Consider the following 20,508-nt stretch of genomic DNA (forward strand, 5'->3'; position numbering starts at 1 on the left):
TTCAATGACAATGGGCTGCTGACGCGCCCTATTCCTATCATTACCTCCTCGGCTGACTATTTTTGAAACTTTAAGATTCCTACAGATTTTTGGTCACAGAATGTTGGCATGTATGTTATAACAATTCTGTGATCGTTTGTGTTATTCTCATTATTATCCTTATTGTACTTTCATTTGAAAATGCAATACACATTTTCATTACTAAAAACAAATATTAATCCAAATCGTTACTTCATGTGTCCTACTTCATTGCCCATGTCTTTATATAGAGACGGTAGTCACAGTTTCGGCCCAGAGTTCTTTGAATGGTAGAATTCTGAAGTCCTTCTTCACTCTTCATGGCCCGATCCACCAGAATGATGTCCGCCCGCTTAACTTCCGGGAGAAAGTGAGTGTCTGTTTTTTTTTTTGGCACGACTGGGTTAGGTGCCGAGGTTTAGTGTTCGAGGCCCATGCCTAGTGTAGTGAAGCGTTTGATTTCTCTGACCCCTTCTACTGCAATGAGTCTCGCCTGCCCAGCCACTCCGTTCCAAGGAACCTTTAAACAACGGAAGTATGTGTTCCGTTACGGAACTTTGTAGAGGTAACGCTGTATGGGCTAAGTCAGTGTAGGGCATCCGGGAGCAGCGTCGATTGTGGTTTTTAACACTGGATGCAGCTGAGAGATAGTGCATTTGTCAGAGCAGGCTCAGAGCGAAATACCGGACAGGGAAGACCAGAGCGGGGGCACAGAGCTGGGATTTGGATGTTACGAATCCTGTTTGGAGCACCCGAACACCTCCTGTCGTGAAACCCACTGTTCAGGACCACAATCCCATCAGCGTCCCATAGTGTTCTGATCGGGTGCACTTTGCGCAACCGGCGTACACTGGTTGCATTGCCGGACACCTCATTTGACGGCGTGTTATGGAGACGTGATCTCTTCCTTGCACGCCAACATTATGATCCCGTTATATTAGACTGACTCAGTTCCACACAAAACTGGACATTTTAATTCGCATTGAATTGTGCCCTGACGCACAGATCACTCGCCATGTATCTGTATCAAATGTACATTTCCCTCTCACAAACATGTGCTACCTCCATAGATTCCACCAATGTCCCACACCATACTGAGCCCTAGCACTTCCCTATAATTCAAGCTACAGCATGCCCTCGCCCCTACATCCTGCTCATTATGTTCCCTCATTTGTTCACAATTCTCACACTATAGAGTGCTCATTCAAATGTTCTCTGCAAAGGGTGTTGCTTTCACCCCATGTACCACACCTTAATTGCATCTGTAAAATACATTAATTGCCGATATAACCCACATTTTACGGACCGCTCACTTCAGGTTATATCACGAGTCATATAGCGCCATATGCAGTGTTTCATATATCCGACCCAAACGAATACCCCTTGCCCTTCCCTGTATACCTAATTCATAAGGGTTCCTGTCCCACCTCATAAGGTGTCCTTTCTGACCCAGTGCTCAAATTGTGCCCTCTGCTTTCTTCGAGATGTCCACGCTTTGTGATTCCTCTGTAATCATACAGCCACAACCGCCGACGGTACCACTCCACAGTGCCAGCCCACCGCTCAGGTACGGCGGGCAAAGATGAGCTGCTCCATATTAAGGCTGCCCCCTTTATCCCTAACTGTGGATGATGGTCTGTTATTAAACGGTCATGACTGTCTTGGAATGCCTCCCCTTATAAAGAACATGTTAATTAATTGACCTTGTAAAAGAAGGAAGCCATTCCGTCACTGTTGTAATGTGACATGCCACATTTTGTACATTTTGATGCCTTTTAGCAGTGAAGGGTGGCTACCCTTAGAGGGCCGTGCTGCAGTGACCTGTTTGTGAGCCAGAGTTCACAAAATGTACCTGGTCAGAGGCCGCCTATGAGGTAGCAAAGTGTTCGTTGAAAGACTGGGACTCGGGAGATTAGTGGACTAACCAACGTGCTGTCTTTTATCTCCTTCCAAATCATAGCAGTGCCTTACCTAATGAGAGGCTGATGTTGAATTCCCTTTAGTTTCCATGATTCATTCATTCATTGTCTTTTCTGTCCACAGTCCTCAGGAGCTTGGCCAGGAGATCAAGGCTTTTCTCAGCGGCGTGGACCCAGTGCTTGGAACCAAGCTAACCATCAAGGAACATGCCCGGAGTGCCATTGTATTGCTGCGCAACCTTCCACCTGCCAGAAATGCTGTGCTGGAGCACTTGCGGAATGTCTTCGATGAGTACGTGGGCAACTACCTGGTGGAGCTCGAGAGCGATATGGGTCATCGGCATTCCATGCCAAACCTCGATGATGTGGTCCAAGAAGTGCAGAATGTGCTTTCAGATTTTGTGCGCATGAACCCAAAGGCTTGGGCCCCAGTTGTGTCCGCCTGGTCCATCGACCTGATGGGAAAGCTGAGCAGCTCTTATGCAGGTCGCCATGGCGTTCCTCACGCCAGTAGCCTGAATGAGCTCCTGCAGCTATGGATGTCATGCAAGGCTACGCGCACGCTCATGGACATCTACACTCAGTGCCTGTCCTCCATGATCAACAGCTGTCCGGATGCCTGTGTAGACGCTCTGCTTGACACCTCAGTTCAGCACTCGCCGCACTTCGACTGGGTTGTTGCCCACATTGGTTCATCGTTCCCAAATACCATTATCAGCCGTGTACTTTCCTGCGGATTGAAAGACTTTTGCGCGCATGGTGCTACCACTGTGGATATGCTGTTCCCAACGGCAGCAGATAGACGCATTCCGAAGATCGCATCTGTGGTCGGGATCCTGGGGCACCTGGCACCCCGACATTCAGAAAGCATCAAGCAAGAGCTACTGAAGATGTTCCACAACAGCCTGGGCCCAGCAAGGGACCAACTCCAGAAGGCCACAGTCCCGTTCCTGCTCCAACTTGCAGTCATGTCCCCTATGCTGCTTAGCACCATTTCGGCTGAACTTGTTGATTCCTTGAAGCCTTCTGTCCTCAACCAGCTGCACCAGCACTTTGCCCTCTTGCCCAGGGAAGATGTGGAGAACATGGTGAGCCTCATTGTCCACCTCATCTGTCAGATGGCTAGCGGTGCCTACCGCATTCTGCAGTTCTTGGTGAACACAGCGATGCCTGCCTCTGTCATCACCCCACCAGGGCTGGCTGTTAACGATGCTGTGCGGGAGGCATGCGACCGCATCATTCAGCTGCTGTTGCTCAACTTGCAGAAATTGGTGTACAACCGCAGCCAACCAAGCCTGGCGGACCCGGCACCACGACCTGTGCCATTCCTGGATGAATTAAAGGGCCACATCCGAGATCTGTGTGTTGAGACCCTGCGGCTGGAACGCAAGCGCTTCCTTTGGCAGCACCAATTGCTTGGGCTACTGTCTGTCTACTGGAGCCCTAGCTGTGCTACTGATGCCCTGTTCTACATGCTGACACTTGCCAAAAGTCAAGAGGAGCTGAGTCTAGCTGCACAGCTTTATGCTGTGCTTATGTCCTCCATGAGCGACCTCCTCCCTGCCACCATCAAGATGTGTGTCTGTCAAATCCATGCTGGTACTATCTCGGAACAGCACATGATTCAGCTTTTCAACAACTTGGCACTCATAATACAGTCAGAGCGGCAAGAGCACGAAGACTTGGCTGCCATGAGCAGCCAGGTGGCCCTTGTCGTCTCCACCTACTTGTACGATTTCGGGCAGCTTCTCCTCCACAGCAGCAATGAAGTTTCTGAAGCAGCTTCGTTGCTGCTCTCTGTCTGCCCAATGCCAAAAGCCATTCTGCCTGCGCATTTAATGGTCATTGTGCGGGCCGCTGTCCACCAGTTTTTCTCAGCACTGCACCAGAAGCAGGACACATCAGTGGGGCACACCGGCAAGCTTCTCCTGCGCCTCAGCGGAATTTCGTCAGCCAGCATGAAGGCCATTCTGCAACAGTTGGTGGAAGGGGCCTTGCACAATGGTAACACTGGACTCTTTGGTGGCAGCATGGAAGCGTTCGTGGGAGAGGAGGCTTCGCTGGAGGACAGCAACAAGACTTCACTGCTCGATATCAACCAAAGGTTCGGCACAGCTGTCAACTTCTCTGGGAGCATTTGGGCTGTCTTTCATGCTGGTATAATTGGGCGTGGTTTGAAACCCCCCCATGTTGACAATGCCCTCACATGTGAGGAAGTTGTCCAGAACGTGCAGCACTTCATGGGCCTTCTTATGCGGTGCTGCAGTGGTGGTAAATCCCAGGCAGATCTCGGCCCTCTGCAGCCTCACATGGTGGTGGTGAATCCTGAGGCTGCGAAGACTGTAGCTGTGGTGCTGGTGGAGAATGTGTGCCCTGATGTTACAAACAGTGAGCTAGCCTGGCCCCTGGAGGAATACACCCGCAACACAGTGGAACGCGACATCCACATCTTCAAACGCTTCCGGGAGAGCCCGCTGCTTTTCGAACTCATGCACTTTGTTGCCTTGGGCCGGCCTGCACTGTGCTATTGCTCTGTCTTGTTGCGGGGACTGCTGGCCACCCTCATGGCCCACTGGGAGGGTTCCCGGCACAATGACACCATTAGTACACCCTGGCATCTGCAGGCCTCATGTGCTCTTGTGGCCTGCATGGGCGAAGGCTTTTTGCTACCCCCGGTGCTGAGCAACATGCATGAGATTTTCAGTCGCCTTACCCCGTTCGAAGTACACCTGCTGTTGCTCAGTGTCTGGGAGTACATGAAGGACAACAGTCCTTTGCCCCAAAAGTTTGCGTTCCATGCCGAGAAAGGACTTTTCTTTCGGGACTTTGGCCGGGATGGTGAAATTAGTAGGTACGTGTGTGTACTGCACAGTGTACTGCATAAAAACATTGAGAAACTGGGATTGCTGTCAGGCAGTTTTCAGACCTAACCAATGCTGGGAGATGCAACGTTTTAATATCTTATCTTACAACACACCTCAGGAAGAAACCCATCCTAGGATAGGTTGGTCTGTGTTTACCTGTGCCTGCTATACAGAGACACATCCTTTCACAAACAAGTCCTGTTGTGGCTGACCGAGAGGCATGGGAGAGCACTTAAAGATCTTCTGACTCGCTCTGTGGCAGGTGAAGGAGATCTTCTGCATTACTTCTGTGTGTAGGGAGCAGAACTTTTTATGGAACCTGCATGCCTGTTTTTGCAAGATGCCACACTCCTACAGTGTCTTGGGGGACGTTACATTACCCTGTGGAATCAGTTCTTTATTATGAGTAGCGCTGTTGATGTGAGTTATATGTGGAAGATTATATGCGCAAATAAGCCATCTATGATCAGATGTAACCCTATCGCATTACACATTCATTAAAGCCTGTGATTTATTTAATGTGGGGATGAATAGGTGCTCTGGGAGTGTTCAAGTGCAATAACCCCCTACTCCAGATGTTATGTACAAGTACACTGTTAAGATAACCCTCTTCTATTCACAACACATGGCTGTTGGTGGAGAGTTCTTGTCCCCCTTCTTATTTCCAAAGATGCCTCCCTGTTGGAGATGGGCTATAGCAGTTCTGCCGTATCTGTGAGGTCTTAGTGTCCCATATCTTTGGCAAATGTAAAGCGAGTTGAGCGCCTTAACCAGAAAACATTCTCTTTTCAGGAATGAACTTGGAGTATGAGGACTGGGTTCATTGTCCCCCCCTGCCCCCCCAACAGTGTGTGCACAAGTGCCTTATTGCCAAGACTTGAACATTACTGGAGATAGCTCAGCATATGCCCACAATTTGGGCATAGACTTCAGCTACCGTAACCTAGGGTCAGAGGTCACCGTTTCATGTTTTATATGTTGACAGTGTTTTATGAAACCTTTTGAAAGGCAGAGCAGCTTACAGTGTTAGAGCATCCCGAGGTTGGGAGCTTATGGGTGTCACATCTCGTGCTATGATGGGGAGTTGGCTCGTTTATTCCCCGTTCTTTACTGAATAAAGATTGTGTGCGTTGTGTATCCAATTTTTAAAAAATGCTGTGAAATTGAGATTGCACTGTGAAACATGCAAGGCACAACAAACATTGCCTTCAAATATAACGTTCTTTTTAATGTCAAATTTCACTTCACAGACTGACAAAAAGAATCGTGCTCTAAACCGTCATTGACTTGTAAATCAGATCTCCTGCAGCTGTTTCTGGAATGCCTTTTTAAAACTAGGAGTATCTTCATTTGTTAGCAGTTGGGGGTAGGGGCAGCAAGGGTTATTTGTACATTGTCAGGTTTTGTGCGGACAGTAACGTCTTTGTGGGAGAGCTATTTGTAGGTAGAAAAGTATTTGTGGTTATTTGCAGGCTGTGGATATTTTGATGGGCTATTTGAAAATCGCACCACATGCTTATTGCCTCCCAATAACCTGTCAAGTACTGGTCTTTCAGCAAATAACCTCACCATCACTTCACTGTCTATCTCACTGGGTGCAGAGAGCAGCTGGGCGATAATGTTCAGAGGGAAATGTATTGTTTATGAATTGATGTAAATCTGAGGGACCACAGAACTACTATGTTCTTGGGTTCTCGATCGGGGGAGTTGGGTGAGTTGCTGGTTCCACTGCTTCTCTGCTTGGTGGCAACTGTACGTTCTCGGGCTGGGTATTATACACTTCCAGTCCAAGATTGTTCACTCTAGTGCAGGCTGAGCTTTCTCACTATTACCATCTGGATGGCTGCTCTCTGCCAATGATCAGCGGATGTGTTTCTGCGATTTACCATTCCAAATGTATTTGCACTTTTGTTGGAAGTCTGCAGAGAGGCAAAGCTTGTTGAATATAGTGTCTATCCTCTTGTCCATATCTGGTGGTGAATTAGGTCAATGCCGGGGCTTTGTAGCATTAGTGGTTAGTCTCTCGTATATGCCCTTCCTGTAGGCCCTTTCATTTGGCTGGTGCCGAGGGGCGACTCTCTCCTTTCAAGTTTATGGCATTCCGTTTTTTTTTTTTTTGCCCCTCGAGTCCTGTTTTGGGGCAGCTGAGGTTTAGTTATGTAACATGTTTTCTATACTATGAGAACATGTCTCCCCCCCCCACTTTGTTCTGTATATTCTATAGTAGGAAGTGGGCTCTTAGGATATCCATTATCATAAAAATGATCTGCATCTGTGTCTTTGCACATCCACACCTTTGTTAGCATGACCTGAGGCTGACCCAAGTGATCAGTTCACGTTTGGAGCAATTATGAAGTATTTGTGCTCTACCTTTTCAGGAGCCATGTAGACTATCCCTGCGGTTACCCATCATCCTCACTCTTATATTTCCACACGTTGGACATTACTCTGTAATACAAGATGCAGAATTTTAACACTTATCAATTGGAAATGCATTTACAGTGACCTTGAAGTGAAAAATCTAGCCAATACAATCTAAAGTTTTATGGTTTCAGACAAGCGCAAGTGAATGCAGAGCCCTGCAGGTAGTATAGTTTGATAGGTAGTGGAACCAACCTATCAAAGTTAAGTCGTTTCATCCTTTATAATGATGGTTTCAACGTTGATCTCAAAATTTGCAAGTCAATGCATCACTTTTCTAAGTTGGTCCTTTTGCCTACTAATGCAGTTGCAGATCGTCCCAGAAAGGTGGTTTTAAGGACTGAATGTCCTGTGTAGCACAGCAGTGTCTAATCTCCACAGGCTCTTCCAGTATCTGCTGTGGTCTGGTTTCAATGATCTGTTGCAGAAATTACTGCTCTGCTAAGACTTGGAGTCTTGTTTCAAGGAAGTTCCATAACCTTGTCTACAATGTTGCCACCTTTGTCACCTATGTCTTCCAAGTTGCAACGGCTTCAGTATCCACTTGCGTGTGGCCTTTAACCGAGAACTATTTCGGAGGTGGTGGCAATATGTTCACACTTTTAGGAGTATAACATTTAGTATCCTTTCTAATAACCCTCTCCCTACATTGCAAAGCACACTGATAGCGACCATTAGACCTGCATACCGTAGAAGGGCGGAGGTCTAGTGAGAAACGGGTCAAATTGCTTTTAAAACCAGGGAAAAGTGTACCCAATATTCTGAAAGAGCATACTGTTTCTCCTTTACTCTGCACCCAAACCGATGACCAAAACCACATTTGGTCAACACAAGTCCTGGTAGCATATTGTATAGACCACAAAGAGCACACATAGATGAAAGCAGTTACACCCGCTATGAATTGGATAAAAAGGAGACCAGCACGGTCGATGTATTTGTGTTTTTATATTTATTTTACAGTTAATTTGAGTGGATATGTAGATCGAACCAGGCATTAATGGGCAGAGGTTCAACCGTAGTTGTGACCTGACGAACACAAGCCAGACAAGTTACATATAGCCCGGAGTCAGCTGTTGCTAACAGCTGTAATAACTAGCACTCTGCACATTCATTGCACCAAGTTCAATCTTGGACCTGTTTTGATAGTCATCCTGGCTCCTTCCTTCCAAGAACGAAGGCTACATCTTTAAGCAAGTAAGAATGATATTGAGATCAATTTGCACATATCTTAGGGGATACCATGAATTCCACCCTGCAGATATCCAATTGGGTCCCACACAAACAAGACACCTGTGATATGCCCTGGTATAGCAAGGACTGACTTCCAGAACTCCTGGACATCTGGGCATTTACATATCATTGGGGGAGGGGGGGGGAGTATATGCAGCCTTACATCTTGACATTCTGGTTGGGGTTCCATGTTTAAAGAAGCTACTCTGACTGGGAAGAGACTTTATTTGGAAGTTTAATTTTCGATAAGCTTATTTATAGAATAGAAGTACACCTCGTGGGAGAAACTGCACATTCGCCCCCATTCAGCGTCAGTGAGTCCCTTTCCCATTTATCCGCCTACACTGTTGTTTAGGTGGTGTTTGCACATGTCATGCAATATAAGAATTTGGAGTCTTATGTGAAAGCTGCTTCATTATATATTTGAGATAAGACTGTTGGGGATTGAGCAAATAACAACTCCATTTTGCTCAGAAGGCTTTATAATGTAAAATATGGATCAATTGCATGTGGGGGAGTGATCCTTAATACTCCATAGTGAGAACCTGGTTACCGGGGAACGAGACCCAATGTTGTTTGTGCAGCCTTGCCTAAGCTAAGACTACATTTCATCAGGTCATATTTTCTCATCCACTCTTCTCATGAAGAGAGCAAAGAAGGCAGCAAATATGCTTCAATACAAGCTTTCTCAATGATACATTTGGAAATTGAGACTACCATTCACCATTACATTCCAGCTGTGCCACCAGCAAATCTAATCCTAGCTCCGGCTCAAACATACCATCCATGGAGAAAGACCGTCTGAGGATGCGAGTAATTTGTAGGTTCTACACAAGGGGAATCGTAACCCATCTTAACTTGCTGAAAATGGTTTCCGAAGGACATCCTTCCAAATGCCAAGCGGACGTTTTCACACATCTTTTAATTTTCAAGTCAAGGTCTTTAAGATAAGAAAGATGACTGAAATTCAATCACGTGTGACACTTCGGTACACCGCATGCCCATGAAATACGAATGAATCCTGTAATCCTGTATGCATCTGTAGCCTCTAATGTTGGGAGGTCTTGTGTTTTCGTTTATGGGAAACTGACGTGATTTGGAGCATTTGATTTTATGGTTAGGGCATTTAACCTTAACCATCCCTCTGGTGACTAAAGCAAGACTAAGCTTTGGATTCTTAATGTGTATAAGAAAATGATTGGTCTACTTTCCCCAGCTCCGTCTCATGCCTGGGTCCATATTGGAATGTTTCACGTTCACAATTAGGCTGTAAACTGCTCCACAGCTAAGGGTACCACACCACAGCTGAAACCCTATAGATGTGCATCACACATTTTGAATCTTATTTATAGGAGTAGCATGGAACAGTCAAACTCTTGAAAGAATCCTCTGCATCCAAAGCATCCCATCGTGGTAAACGTTTGCTTCCAAGATAATAGCTTTTTCTGTATCTTATCAGAAGTCTGTATCGACGGACCAATCTGTAAGAATACGGTAAATAGCAAGTCCAGGGCAATCGATCTATGTGGTATGAGCCCTGCCTTGTCAATGGACCAGGCTTGAGGCATATTAATTCAACCTAACAGCAAGTATTTTAGCAAAAAATGTCATGTCCACATTAATCAGGGACCAGGGTCTTTAGGAACCACCTTTAACAGATGGATGGGAAGCAAAGTGGTGATTTCCTTATAGAATTCTAAACTGAGCCCAGAGGTTGGGAAGAGTGTCTGTTGTCTTGAGGATCTCCTCTAGCGATTGGGACATGTATCACCTCTAGTGACTCTTCATTCAGGGGTTTGAGTGCCATATCCTCTAAATAGTCAGTTATATTCTCTACAGTATGTCAGAAAACTGTTCATGTATATTTGTAATGGGCAACATACATCTCATAAATCTTGTCTGCAACCATGTGCAGCACCCTTGAATGGGTGCAGTGGGGACAAGAGGGCTTTGAGCCTTTGGATAGCTATTGCATCACAATCTTTCTGTATTGACCAGGGCACTTGCAAGTGAAGTTCAGCCTGTCCTGGCATCTTCGTTCTCTAAGTCTTAATGCCTGCTTAGTGGAGATGAGTTAAATGCTTATCAGTTACATCATCTCACTCTGGCCCTCATACACAAACCCCTAATGAAGACCTCCCAGAAGCTGGCGTCCAGTGGTGTGGACGCCACAATGAGTTTGTAAAAGTTGACTATCTGAGACCACTTTCTGTCAATGGCGGGGGCTTTAAGCCCCAGTGTAGGTGCTTAAGGTGGAAGCACTACAAAGTGAAAGTTTGGTTAACTGGAGTAAGATCTGAAAATATTAATGGAAGCTTAGACTAACTGGACTCTGCACCAAGGATTGAAAAAGAGGTGAGAACTTGATCTAACTCGGCGTGCATGTAAGAAAGCGAATGCAAGAATGTTCACACTAGCCGTCTCAGAAACATTCCAATTGGTCCCTGCATACTTGTGTCATTTGCTAGTCGGTGAGACAATGGTCGGAGCCTACTGTTTTGGGGCCGCAATGATAACGTTTTACCCACCTTGCATAATGTGCAGAGTACTCTTACACACCTTTTTTTCTGGTGAGCCCAACTTCCCCTACCTGGAATGGCAGTACCAGCAAAAGAGCCCCCTGGACCTTTACGTATTCCCTGAATATTCCAGGAGATTAATGAGAGCTGGCGACGGATCACCTGATTTACCCCACCACGCCCTAATCCTGGGAGCTACCGTAAACCGCCATGAAACCCAATATAATTTAATTGTGAAAGTGCCATTGGAATGTGCATATTCTGAGTCGCACTCTTGGATTTTACATAAACCGACACTCCAAATAAACCAATAATGAACACCTCCACCCTTCCAACCCACAACATGCAGTGTAAGAGCCCCTCGCCCCTGCTGATGACACAGGAAGTTATTATTACTCTGTGCCAAGCAGAAGCAACAACACAGGCCCCCATTCTCGATTCACACAGTATTTATTTGCAATCATTTTACCAAAAATAGAAAAGTGACCCAACCCCTTCCTTCAACCGTCTAGGGTGCTCTCATAACCTTATTTGAGGATTCGCCTGGTTTGTAAGTTCTGGATCTCAATCTTTTTCTTCCTCGTTTGAATTTAACTAAAGAGTAAACACAGTAGGCCTCTCCATGATTTTCAATAAAGCGAAACGTTCACAGTAAAGTCAATAATCTTGTCACAAAGTAAAAATTCTCCTGTTGCAACACAGTCTCTTAATAGGGATTCCTTCCTGAAAGTATTATTCACTCAATCTAGAGGGTTTGAGTGGTCTTGGATGCAGTCTGCTTCTTTCCTCGTTCCCCGAAAAAAAAACCTTCCTCCTGCTGTCTCTGGGCCTCTGCGCTTGCACCATAGGCCTATGCAGCCAAGACAGGATGCGCAGAGAGCTTCCAGGCAAGGTCCTGGAGTTTTCATCACAGCCATGGCCGCTTGGTTGGTCTAAGGACAGGGGTTGAATCTTCCTACTTGGGGAAACTAGCTGTTTCCCAACTACCCACCGCCTTGTCTACCTTACACCTCCAATCCTCTCCCTTATCCATCTCCTAAGCCCCCTTCTGTATCTTCTCCTGATCAGCATTTAGTCTTTCATCATTTCCTTGGTTACTTGCTAACCCTCTGAGATCTCCCCCTTCTCTGTTCCCTTTCCTCGTGATGTTGTTCCTCACGTTCTGTGTTTTGCCACCTCCTCCTATTCTTGGTTGTAGCCTTCTCCTTTTCTAGACTTTCTGCTGGCCTTCTCTTCCCAATGTCCATCTCCCTTCTCCAGTTGTTCTCCACCTGATCAGTCTCCCCCTTTCTACTGGCATTTTTCTGGTCTGCTCTCTTTTTCAGCTTTTCTCCTGTTCATTCTCCCCCGCTTCTATCCTCTTCCCTCCTCCTCTTTGGCTTTTTCTCTCATATATTTCTCTTTCTCTCTTTGGCTTCTTCCAGCTCCTCACACCCTTCCACTCTGCTTCGCGGTCGTCTCCAATCACAGATCCAGATGGTTATGCTACCTCTGCTGGGCTGTCTCATGAATCTCCGTTTTGTATTGTTGTATTCAAATGGGTTTGCTGCTTCCCTGTGCTTTACTGTCCTCATCCTTCCTTGAGGTTTACTGTACCCCCTTTAAGGCTAGATGCCAGTTTGCTGTTCCAGATGCCCAGGATCTTTAGAACCAGCTGCTATAATCTCAAGCCCCCATGTCCTGCTTCTGCTAGCACTGCTCAGGCGGGCCCCCCCCGGTTAGAGGGACCCATGTTCTTACACACATGTAAATCATTGTCTGAGACTACTGTATTTGCTGACTTAACTTTAATTCAATTCTTTCGCTGTTGTCTGCTATTGCAGACTCTAAAGCTAAGGTCAGAACGCTTCCTGGGTGATGGTATCTCGCACTTCTTTTGACACTGATTCTTGCCCTACATAAACATTTCAGGGTTTATAATTTTTTATTTGATTGTTTAAAGTACTGTACAGAGTGTGGGTAGCCGGCATTTGGGCTGGCATCTATTAACCGTAGCGCAGTACTGTGAGGTAAGTGCATCCATTGGAAGTAGACCTTGGTCAAGTGTTGTTGAAAGAGCCATGTTTTGAGAGATTTGCGAAATTGGTGAATTATGGCGGCATTCCAAGCCCACACCGGGATCTAGTTGCAGAGGATGGGTGCATGACAAGGGTAGGACTGTATGCAAGGCGAGTTGTGATTCAAGCAGATTTATCTATTTTCTGCGCGAGGAGCGTGTGCCACCACATATGTGGAGCTTATCCACCAGGTATGCTGGTGTGCTACTCGTGACTGCTTTGTAGATGATACATGCAGTCTTCAACAGAATCCTGTCTTGGAGTGGAAGCCATTGTAGTTCGCATAGGATGTATCATATTAAGTGGCCACAGGTTAGGATTAACTGTTAACGGAATGGGCATACCATTAGGATCCAGGTGACTTATCGCTGTCCCACTATTGGAGTGGGGCGAGGTAAGCTAGGGGATCCTCCCTGCTCTGTTCTGACCCCAAGCCCGGTATCGCTTAGTGGGTGGGGGCAACAAGCCCCATGGCCTCCCCACCTCTCATCCAAAGTGTCAGTTAGGGGTCCTAGTTATACTGATAATTTGGACGTTTCAGCAGACTACTGCTGGGATGTACTGGAGCAGATCAAACCTACAGCCAGACCATCTGAGGGACCAGATCTACTGGCTCCTTCGATTAACTTCTTAGTGTATTGAAGGATACTATAGGCGTTTATGATAGCCCTACAATTCATCGTATTTGTAGGGTGGATGCTATGCCAGTAGTTGGATTGGGAGATAAGGGAGCAGCTGTTTTTCTTCCAGATCTAAATGTGGCAGGGTCTCTATTGTTTGGAAATGTTGGTTTTAAAATTAGGAGGTGTGGCCCCTTGAATTACCCTTGGGTGTTGGTTTGGCTATATGTAGAGCCTGATTGTTTGGCCCTTGAGTAAGTGTTCATCATTGGCTTAATTGTAGCAGTCAATTATTCTTGACTAGTTTAGTAATCTTCAGCAGTAAAGTATCTAGGGTTTCTAGTTGAGGATGTTTGGCCTGAAAACGAATGAGCCCGTCATCATGATACTGTGTATGAGGTTTTTGTTATAGGTGGGATTCCTGATTTCCTAGCACATCCCTGAATTTGACTGCATTTTCAGATGTGACATGTGTTTTGTTTTGTGCCATATTTTTCCAGTTTTCGAGTTTGATGGTGAACATGAGTATGTCAGTGCACCAAGTTTGTATTTCTAAATAGCCAGGAAAAGTGTATCAATGATTGTGTAAAAACGTTTGTTTTTTTAAAACATTTGCTTTTCTATTTTTAGACTTAATTTTATTAGGGCTAGTTATATATTTCCAGGGGGGGGGGCATATATTTGCATATGTTTACAGAGGGAGGGCATGGGGTATTCATGGCCAAAGATAGCTAATACGAGTCAGGAAGTTGCATGTGACCACTTTGTATGTACGCAGGTAGGGATACATGGCTGACTGGGTTATTTTTAGGAGGAGAAATTAATTCCTCTTGGACTGTTTGCTAAGCATAAGCCTTTGGTAGGTCATTCTTAGTGGCTATACCAGAGACAGTCTTTCTTGTAGGCTGGGTCAGCTGTTAAAGCCTACAGTATCTCTTAACCTATTTAAGATGCAAAGTTATGTCATCACAAGCAGGTATATTATGTATGTATGATTAGGTGTATGCAGATTATAGGGCAACAGGCGTTGCAATATTGTTGAGTTGAAACCTAAAATCCATGGTTTTGCGAAAAACCTACTATTAATAGGTTTTGACCTGTTTTTCTCTAACTGTATGACCTTTTCCAAAGTTGTTTTCTGACTGGGGTCCCCAATATTTTGAAGATTTGGTGTAAATGGGTGCTACATTTTAAAAGCTATAAACCAAAAAGTGGCGTTTTACTTTTTGCATTGGTTTTTCTATAGGGGAAATGTGCATTCATTGAGCAGGCACATATTCGGAACTGCTGGACGGATTTGCTTCAGATTTGGCACAGATGTGCCTTTTGGTGGATTGTGTGCAAATACGGCCAGTCATTATTTGTAAACATTTGGTGGAGAACGGGGCGCCCCTGGCACTAAAATCTTTTATACATCTCCCATCTTGCATCGCAGCAAGTGAGGCTTTTCAGATGAGGAAATCTGGCCTTTTTTGCCTCTGAAGCGTTCTCGGGAGTATTCTTATGCGAGTGAGAGATTACAAATGTTTTGAACATATTAGAAGAGTGTGAAATGGATGTGGACTTCAGGGTGCATGTGGGGAGGCAGAATCATTAGCAATGGGAAAGCTATGCATAGTATTTATTTTTTATTCATTTTAGCCTTTTTCGTGAAAATTGTGATGTTTTTGATAGAATATGGTTTGCTTATAGAAGTGTGTCCCTGGATTTAGATATTCCTTTGCGTGAGCGGTGTGTTCATTTTGCATTCTCAACTTCACAGTAAATGCTCCTGGTACAATTTGGTGGTCAAATCTTGCAAGCACAAAGGGGTGGGTTCCAAAAAGCCCTTTTCAAAATGTATGCAAAAACACCAATTCTATGTCAAGACTCAGAGGCTCGTATTATGCTTTACTCACAACTTTTCTGTTCGAGCAGCATCATTAACACAATAACACTAGCTCAGAAAATGTATAAAACTGCAAGTCCCACAGTTTAAAGTCTTTTTGTGGTTCTGTCTATTGGACTTAAAAAACATGTGACTTTAATAACCAATCACCGCACTCTATAGTCCATACCTATATATCCACCATGTTGTCTCCTACCCTTTCTTTGCTGCTCAGGCAGCCAGTTAAGTACCTGACATTACTTTCTTGACTGATTGTGAAGGATTATGTTTATGGTCATGACTAAGCGAGTGAGGGATAACGCATAGCGTTCAGGAAAGGTGGCGGAGCATATCCGCAAGGGATTAGGTTTATAGTTTAATTATAGAATGTGGGCGCGACGAACAATTCCAGTGACCACTTTGAACACACGGGGCATTGCAGTCACGGAAGTGCGAGGCGCATGACAGTGACTTATTAAGGTTCCGGTGCTCCTCATTTACTACTTCTGTGATGTCGTAGGGATTGCCCGCAACACGGAAAGCCCGACATTTTGTCAAACAGTGATATTTCTTATCTCCCCAACATTTGGTTTACGAGGGGATCACTTCTTGCAAGATTGAACGCATCAGAGCATTCAAGGTTGCCAGGCCAACACAATAAGAAGCGTGTGAAGGAGAAGTGCATATTAACTTTGTACCCGCGCCACCTAGTGACCAAAAACAGCATAACAGCCATTAAGAGGCTTATGATATAGACCAGCCTACAGAGCGCTAAATAAGAAACTAATCTGCCCTAAAATATACAAAAGACGGGTGCAGGCCCAAGATACCTGTGATTATTTGTAACAGTGCAATTACGGTCCACAAACAAGCTCAGCATGTCCAGTTCAAGTGAAGAGGGTAGAGCTCCAGTGAGCCAGAAAAGATTGCAACCCGGCATGGGAGAGATATTACACCAGGCCCTGGGTTACAGTATGATCAGTGCTCCCAACAGCTGGAAATCATGGAGGACTGGATAATGTTCTCAAGAGGGATGGAAGAGCGGAGAGGGACAGGTGGTCCAGGAATGGAAAAAAGGGGAATTAAGCCTGCAAGGCTGAAAAGGCCAAACCCCCTCCCCCCGGGCTCACCACTGAAAGGCAAGGGCAAGAGAAAGGCTACAAGCCGTAAAGATAGAGCGCAAATGGCGCTTCTGACAGCTCAGAGGTGTATGATAAAGATGATTGGGGGAGCAAGTCCTCAGAGGAAGAAGTCGAAGTTATATCCTTGGAAGAGGAGGAAGATAAAAGGGCTTCCAAGAAAAAGAAAATGGAAGACAAGGAGGAGGAGGCCGGGGACAAATTTTACCCGGATGCCTTGATACACCTACGTACCTCAGGATGGGAACCGCTGACCAAGATAGCGGCATATATAACGAAAAGACTGAGAACACAACTGGCAAAAGAAGGCAGAAACAAATTGAGAGCAGAGTGCCCAAGACCACACCTGCCGGAAGGCATTGCGGAGACCCCGGATATTGATGACCGCATGGTCACATTCATGAGGAGGTATGTAAAAGATATTAAAAAAAGGACTAGACATGTAATTGGACCCCTTATGAAAATTATGGAGATGGCAGAAGAAGCAAAAGTAAAAAATGAAGCGATAGATCCAACTATACTACCCCGTTGGGCCCAAAGAGCAATATGCTTATTAGGCAATGCCAACAGTGCGATTATGGTGGAAAGGAGGAGGTCAATCTTGGTCAAGATTGATCCCAAGTTCACTGAGCTGGCCACATCAGAGGCAGCAGTCTCGGCAATAGATAGATCTCAAGGATGCTTACCTGGCCATACCTATGGCAGAAGAACAAAGAAAGTTTCTGAGGGGCAGGGACAGATTTGGGAGTTCACCTGCCTACCCTTTGGGCTTACATCGGCCCCATGGTGTTTCACGAAGGTGATGAAACCGATGGTGACTTTCCTCAGAGAAAGAGGGATCAGACTGATCATTTACCTGGACGACATTTGCATAATATGCCAGGACAACAGGCTGATCAAGGAGCAAATAGAAGTCACTCTAGATCTTTTGCAACTGCTAGGTTTCTTTATAAACTAGGAGAAATCAAGCCTACAGGCAGAGCAGAACTTGGAATTTCTGGGCTTCAGACTAGACACAGTTCAGGAAAGTTTAAACCTCCCTCTGAACAAAGTGAACCATATTAAGAAAGAGATACGGACCAGATTAACGTCAGAGACAATATCACTGAGAGCGCTAGCAAGGATAGTGGGGCGTCTGGCATCATCAATTCAGGTGATATCCAGGGCCCTCTGCATTACAGACCCCTTCAGAGACTGAAAATGCAACACCTCAGGAGAGGCGCATCCTATGAACAAAGGATACCCCTCTCTATAGAAGCGAAGGAGGAACTGGAATGGTGGTTACAACACATGGATGCCTGGAATGGAAGGGCAAAATGAGGCTCATAGCGATAGTCTGAGCGATAGTCTGATGCCAGCAAGTGGGGATGGGGAGCCAGATGTGGGGATCTGTTGACAGGGGGCAGATGGTCAGGAGAAGAATTACATTTTCACATAAATTGCCTAGAACTTCTAGCAGGATCTTTTGCGGTGAAATATTGGACACAAGAGAGCGTGCGATGCTGCGTACTCCTCAAGATGGACAACGTGTCGGCAGTCCATTATATAAACTGTCTAGGAGGCACGGGGTCGAGAATGTTAGCGGTGCTAGCGATAGAATTTTGGCAGATGTGCCTGCAGAGGGAGATATCAGTGATGGTGGAATATTTACCATGTCGTCGGAACGAGATAGCAGACTGGAATTCCAGATTCCTCCGGGACGCCAGCGATTGGAAGCTGGACGACAGAGTATTCCAGACACTGGTGGAGAGATGTTGTCCATGCAGAACAGACCTCTTTGCATCGAGGCTGAACAAGCAAATTGCTTGTTTTTTCAGTTGGAGAACTGACCCGGAGGCGGAAGCGATAGACGCATTACTGCAGCAGTGGGGTCCGAGCAAAGAATACGCTTTTCCTCCTTTTGCGATGATTGCGAGGACTCTAGCGCAGGTGAGGAGACAGCGGGTCACCATGGTACTGATTACGCCAGATTGGAGAGGTCAAGCATGGTTCCCGGACCTGCTAGAGATGACTTAAGACAATCCAATAATATAACTGAGGTCAGACCTCATAGTGAGGGACCCCCTGGGGGGGTCACCCTCTAGTGAGGACAGGCAGTCTCAACTACATTGCGTGGGCAATTTAAGGTGATCCTGGACTAGGCCAGGATTATCGGAAGAGGCAGAACAGATTGATGAAGCCTGGGCACCTGGGACCAAGAAGGCATACAGAACAGCCTGGTCAAGCTGGCACAATTGGGTGTGTGGAAAGGGACATGCATCCCACTAGAACAGATGTAGTTCACGTACCTAATTATCTGGTACAGCTAGCAGCCTAGGGCAAAGCTTATAAGACGATCAACACAGCCCGCTCAGCTATCTCTGCGGGATACCCGAGAATAGAAGGGATAACAGTGGGTGAACACCCTCTAATTTGCAGATTTTTGAAAAGAGTTAGAATAATTAGACCTCCAAGTCATAAATATGATCAAGTATGTGACGTAGATAAAGTCCTGAGAATGTATTTATCATGGGCAAATAATGACAAACTGACAAGGAAGGCGTTATCAGTCAAGTTAGCTATGCTCTTATGTTTGTTGTCGTGTAAGAGGGTATCAGAAGTCAGAGCATTAGAGACCAGTAGGAAGACACTATCCCCTCAGGGAATAGCATTTGATATAGTGAAATGGACCAACACTTGGTTGAGCTCAATATCCTATCAAGCATTCACAGATCAACCCAAATTATGTCCAGTGAGATGCATTACAGCATATGAGTCCATGACTAGGGAAAGGGGAACCCCCACCCCCCAGCCCCTGGGGGGGAATCGGTTATTCATAGCCATAAGGAAATCTTTTGGAGCGGTAACATCAGCCACGCTAGCTAAATGGATTAGATGGGTTATGACACAGGCTGGAGTAGATGCAGATTCCTATCGGGCTAACTCAGTGAGAGGAGCAATGGCCTCGAAGGCTTTTCAGGCAGGGGCCAGACTAGAAGACATCATGAAGGCAGCAGACTGGTAGAAAGAATTGATGTTTAAAACATTTTATTTTAAGCCAGTAGAAAAAGTGGCAACCTTGGTGGTAAGTAAGCTTTGAACAAGAATAATACGAGCCCCCGTGTCTTGACATAGAATTCAGATTTTCCATACCTATGTTACATAAAGTCATAATTCCATTAAAGACAGTTGAAGGATTATCCCACCCAGTAATCGATGGCATAGATGTGAATCTGATGTCTTCTGTGATGATGGCAATATAAAACCTGATATGTTGTTAAAAAGTGATATGGAATGTTTTTATTCATGTCGATTGCCCACCCTTGGGACAGTAGTCTGAAATATGGTTTGTGTTTCAGGTTCTGTGGTGGAGAATAAAGCAATAGGATCATGAGGTCCTTCTAATGGACCAGTTAAAGCGCTACAGTTTGCAAGAAACCAGACAAAGATGGAGAAGGAGACAACGTGGTGGACTGGATATATAGGGATGCACTATAGAGTGTGGTGATTGGTTGGTTATTAAAGCCACATGGTTTTTAAGTCCAATAACAGAAGAACTACAGAAAGACTTTAAACTCTGGGACTTGTAGTTTTATACATTTTCTGAGTTATTGTTATTTTATTAATGATGTTGCAAGAACAGTAAAGTTGTGAGTAAAGCATAATCCTTCGCCTCTGTGTCTTTAATTGAATTATGACTTTCCATAACGTATGTATGAAAAATCTGAATTATCGCACACATTCTTGTCCCCGGTTCCTTGTTATCTCAAAGTGGCCAATATCCATTGCCAATGGGCCATGCACCATGGACTTCTAATGGGGAAAAATCCCAGTGATGTCCCTTGAAATTTTGCTAGTATAGGAAGCTATGTCTG

The 20,508-nt window shown here is 45.4% G+C and overlaps 1 protein-coding gene across 3 annotated transcripts in view; it reads left to right on the forward strand.

Annotated features, from left to right (window-relative positions):
• The first annotated feature begins 423 nt into the window (after nt 1–423).
• INTS5 (integrator complex subunit 5) overlaps nt 424–20,508 on the forward strand; it is a 28,016-nt gene continuing 7,931 nt past the window's right edge. The window contains exons 1-3 of one of the 3 annotated variants that reach the window (XR_011302134.1): nt 424–553; nt 2,062–5,063; nt 19,993–20,298. Coding sequence is in view for 1 of the 3 variants with exons in the window: in XM_069645183.1 (XP_069501284.1) it covers nt 1,503–1,585; nt 2,062–4,867 (2,889 nt within the window). In the remaining 2 variants the exon portion in view is untranslated. Of the gene's footprint in view, nt 554–574; nt 1,586–2,061; nt 5,939–19,992; nt 20,299–20,508 lie in introns of those variants that run through there. The other 2 variants (XR_011302135.1, XM_069645183.1) reach the window with 2 other exon arrangements.

The sequence above is a fragment of the Ambystoma mexicanum genome, chromosome 2p (genome assembly GCF_040938575.1).
Source record: "Ambystoma mexicanum isolate Mex_15411 chromosome 2p, UKY_AmexF1_1, whole genome shotgun sequence".
NCBI lineage: Eukaryota > Metazoa > Chordata > Amphibia > Caudata > Ambystomatidae > Ambystoma > Ambystoma mexicanum.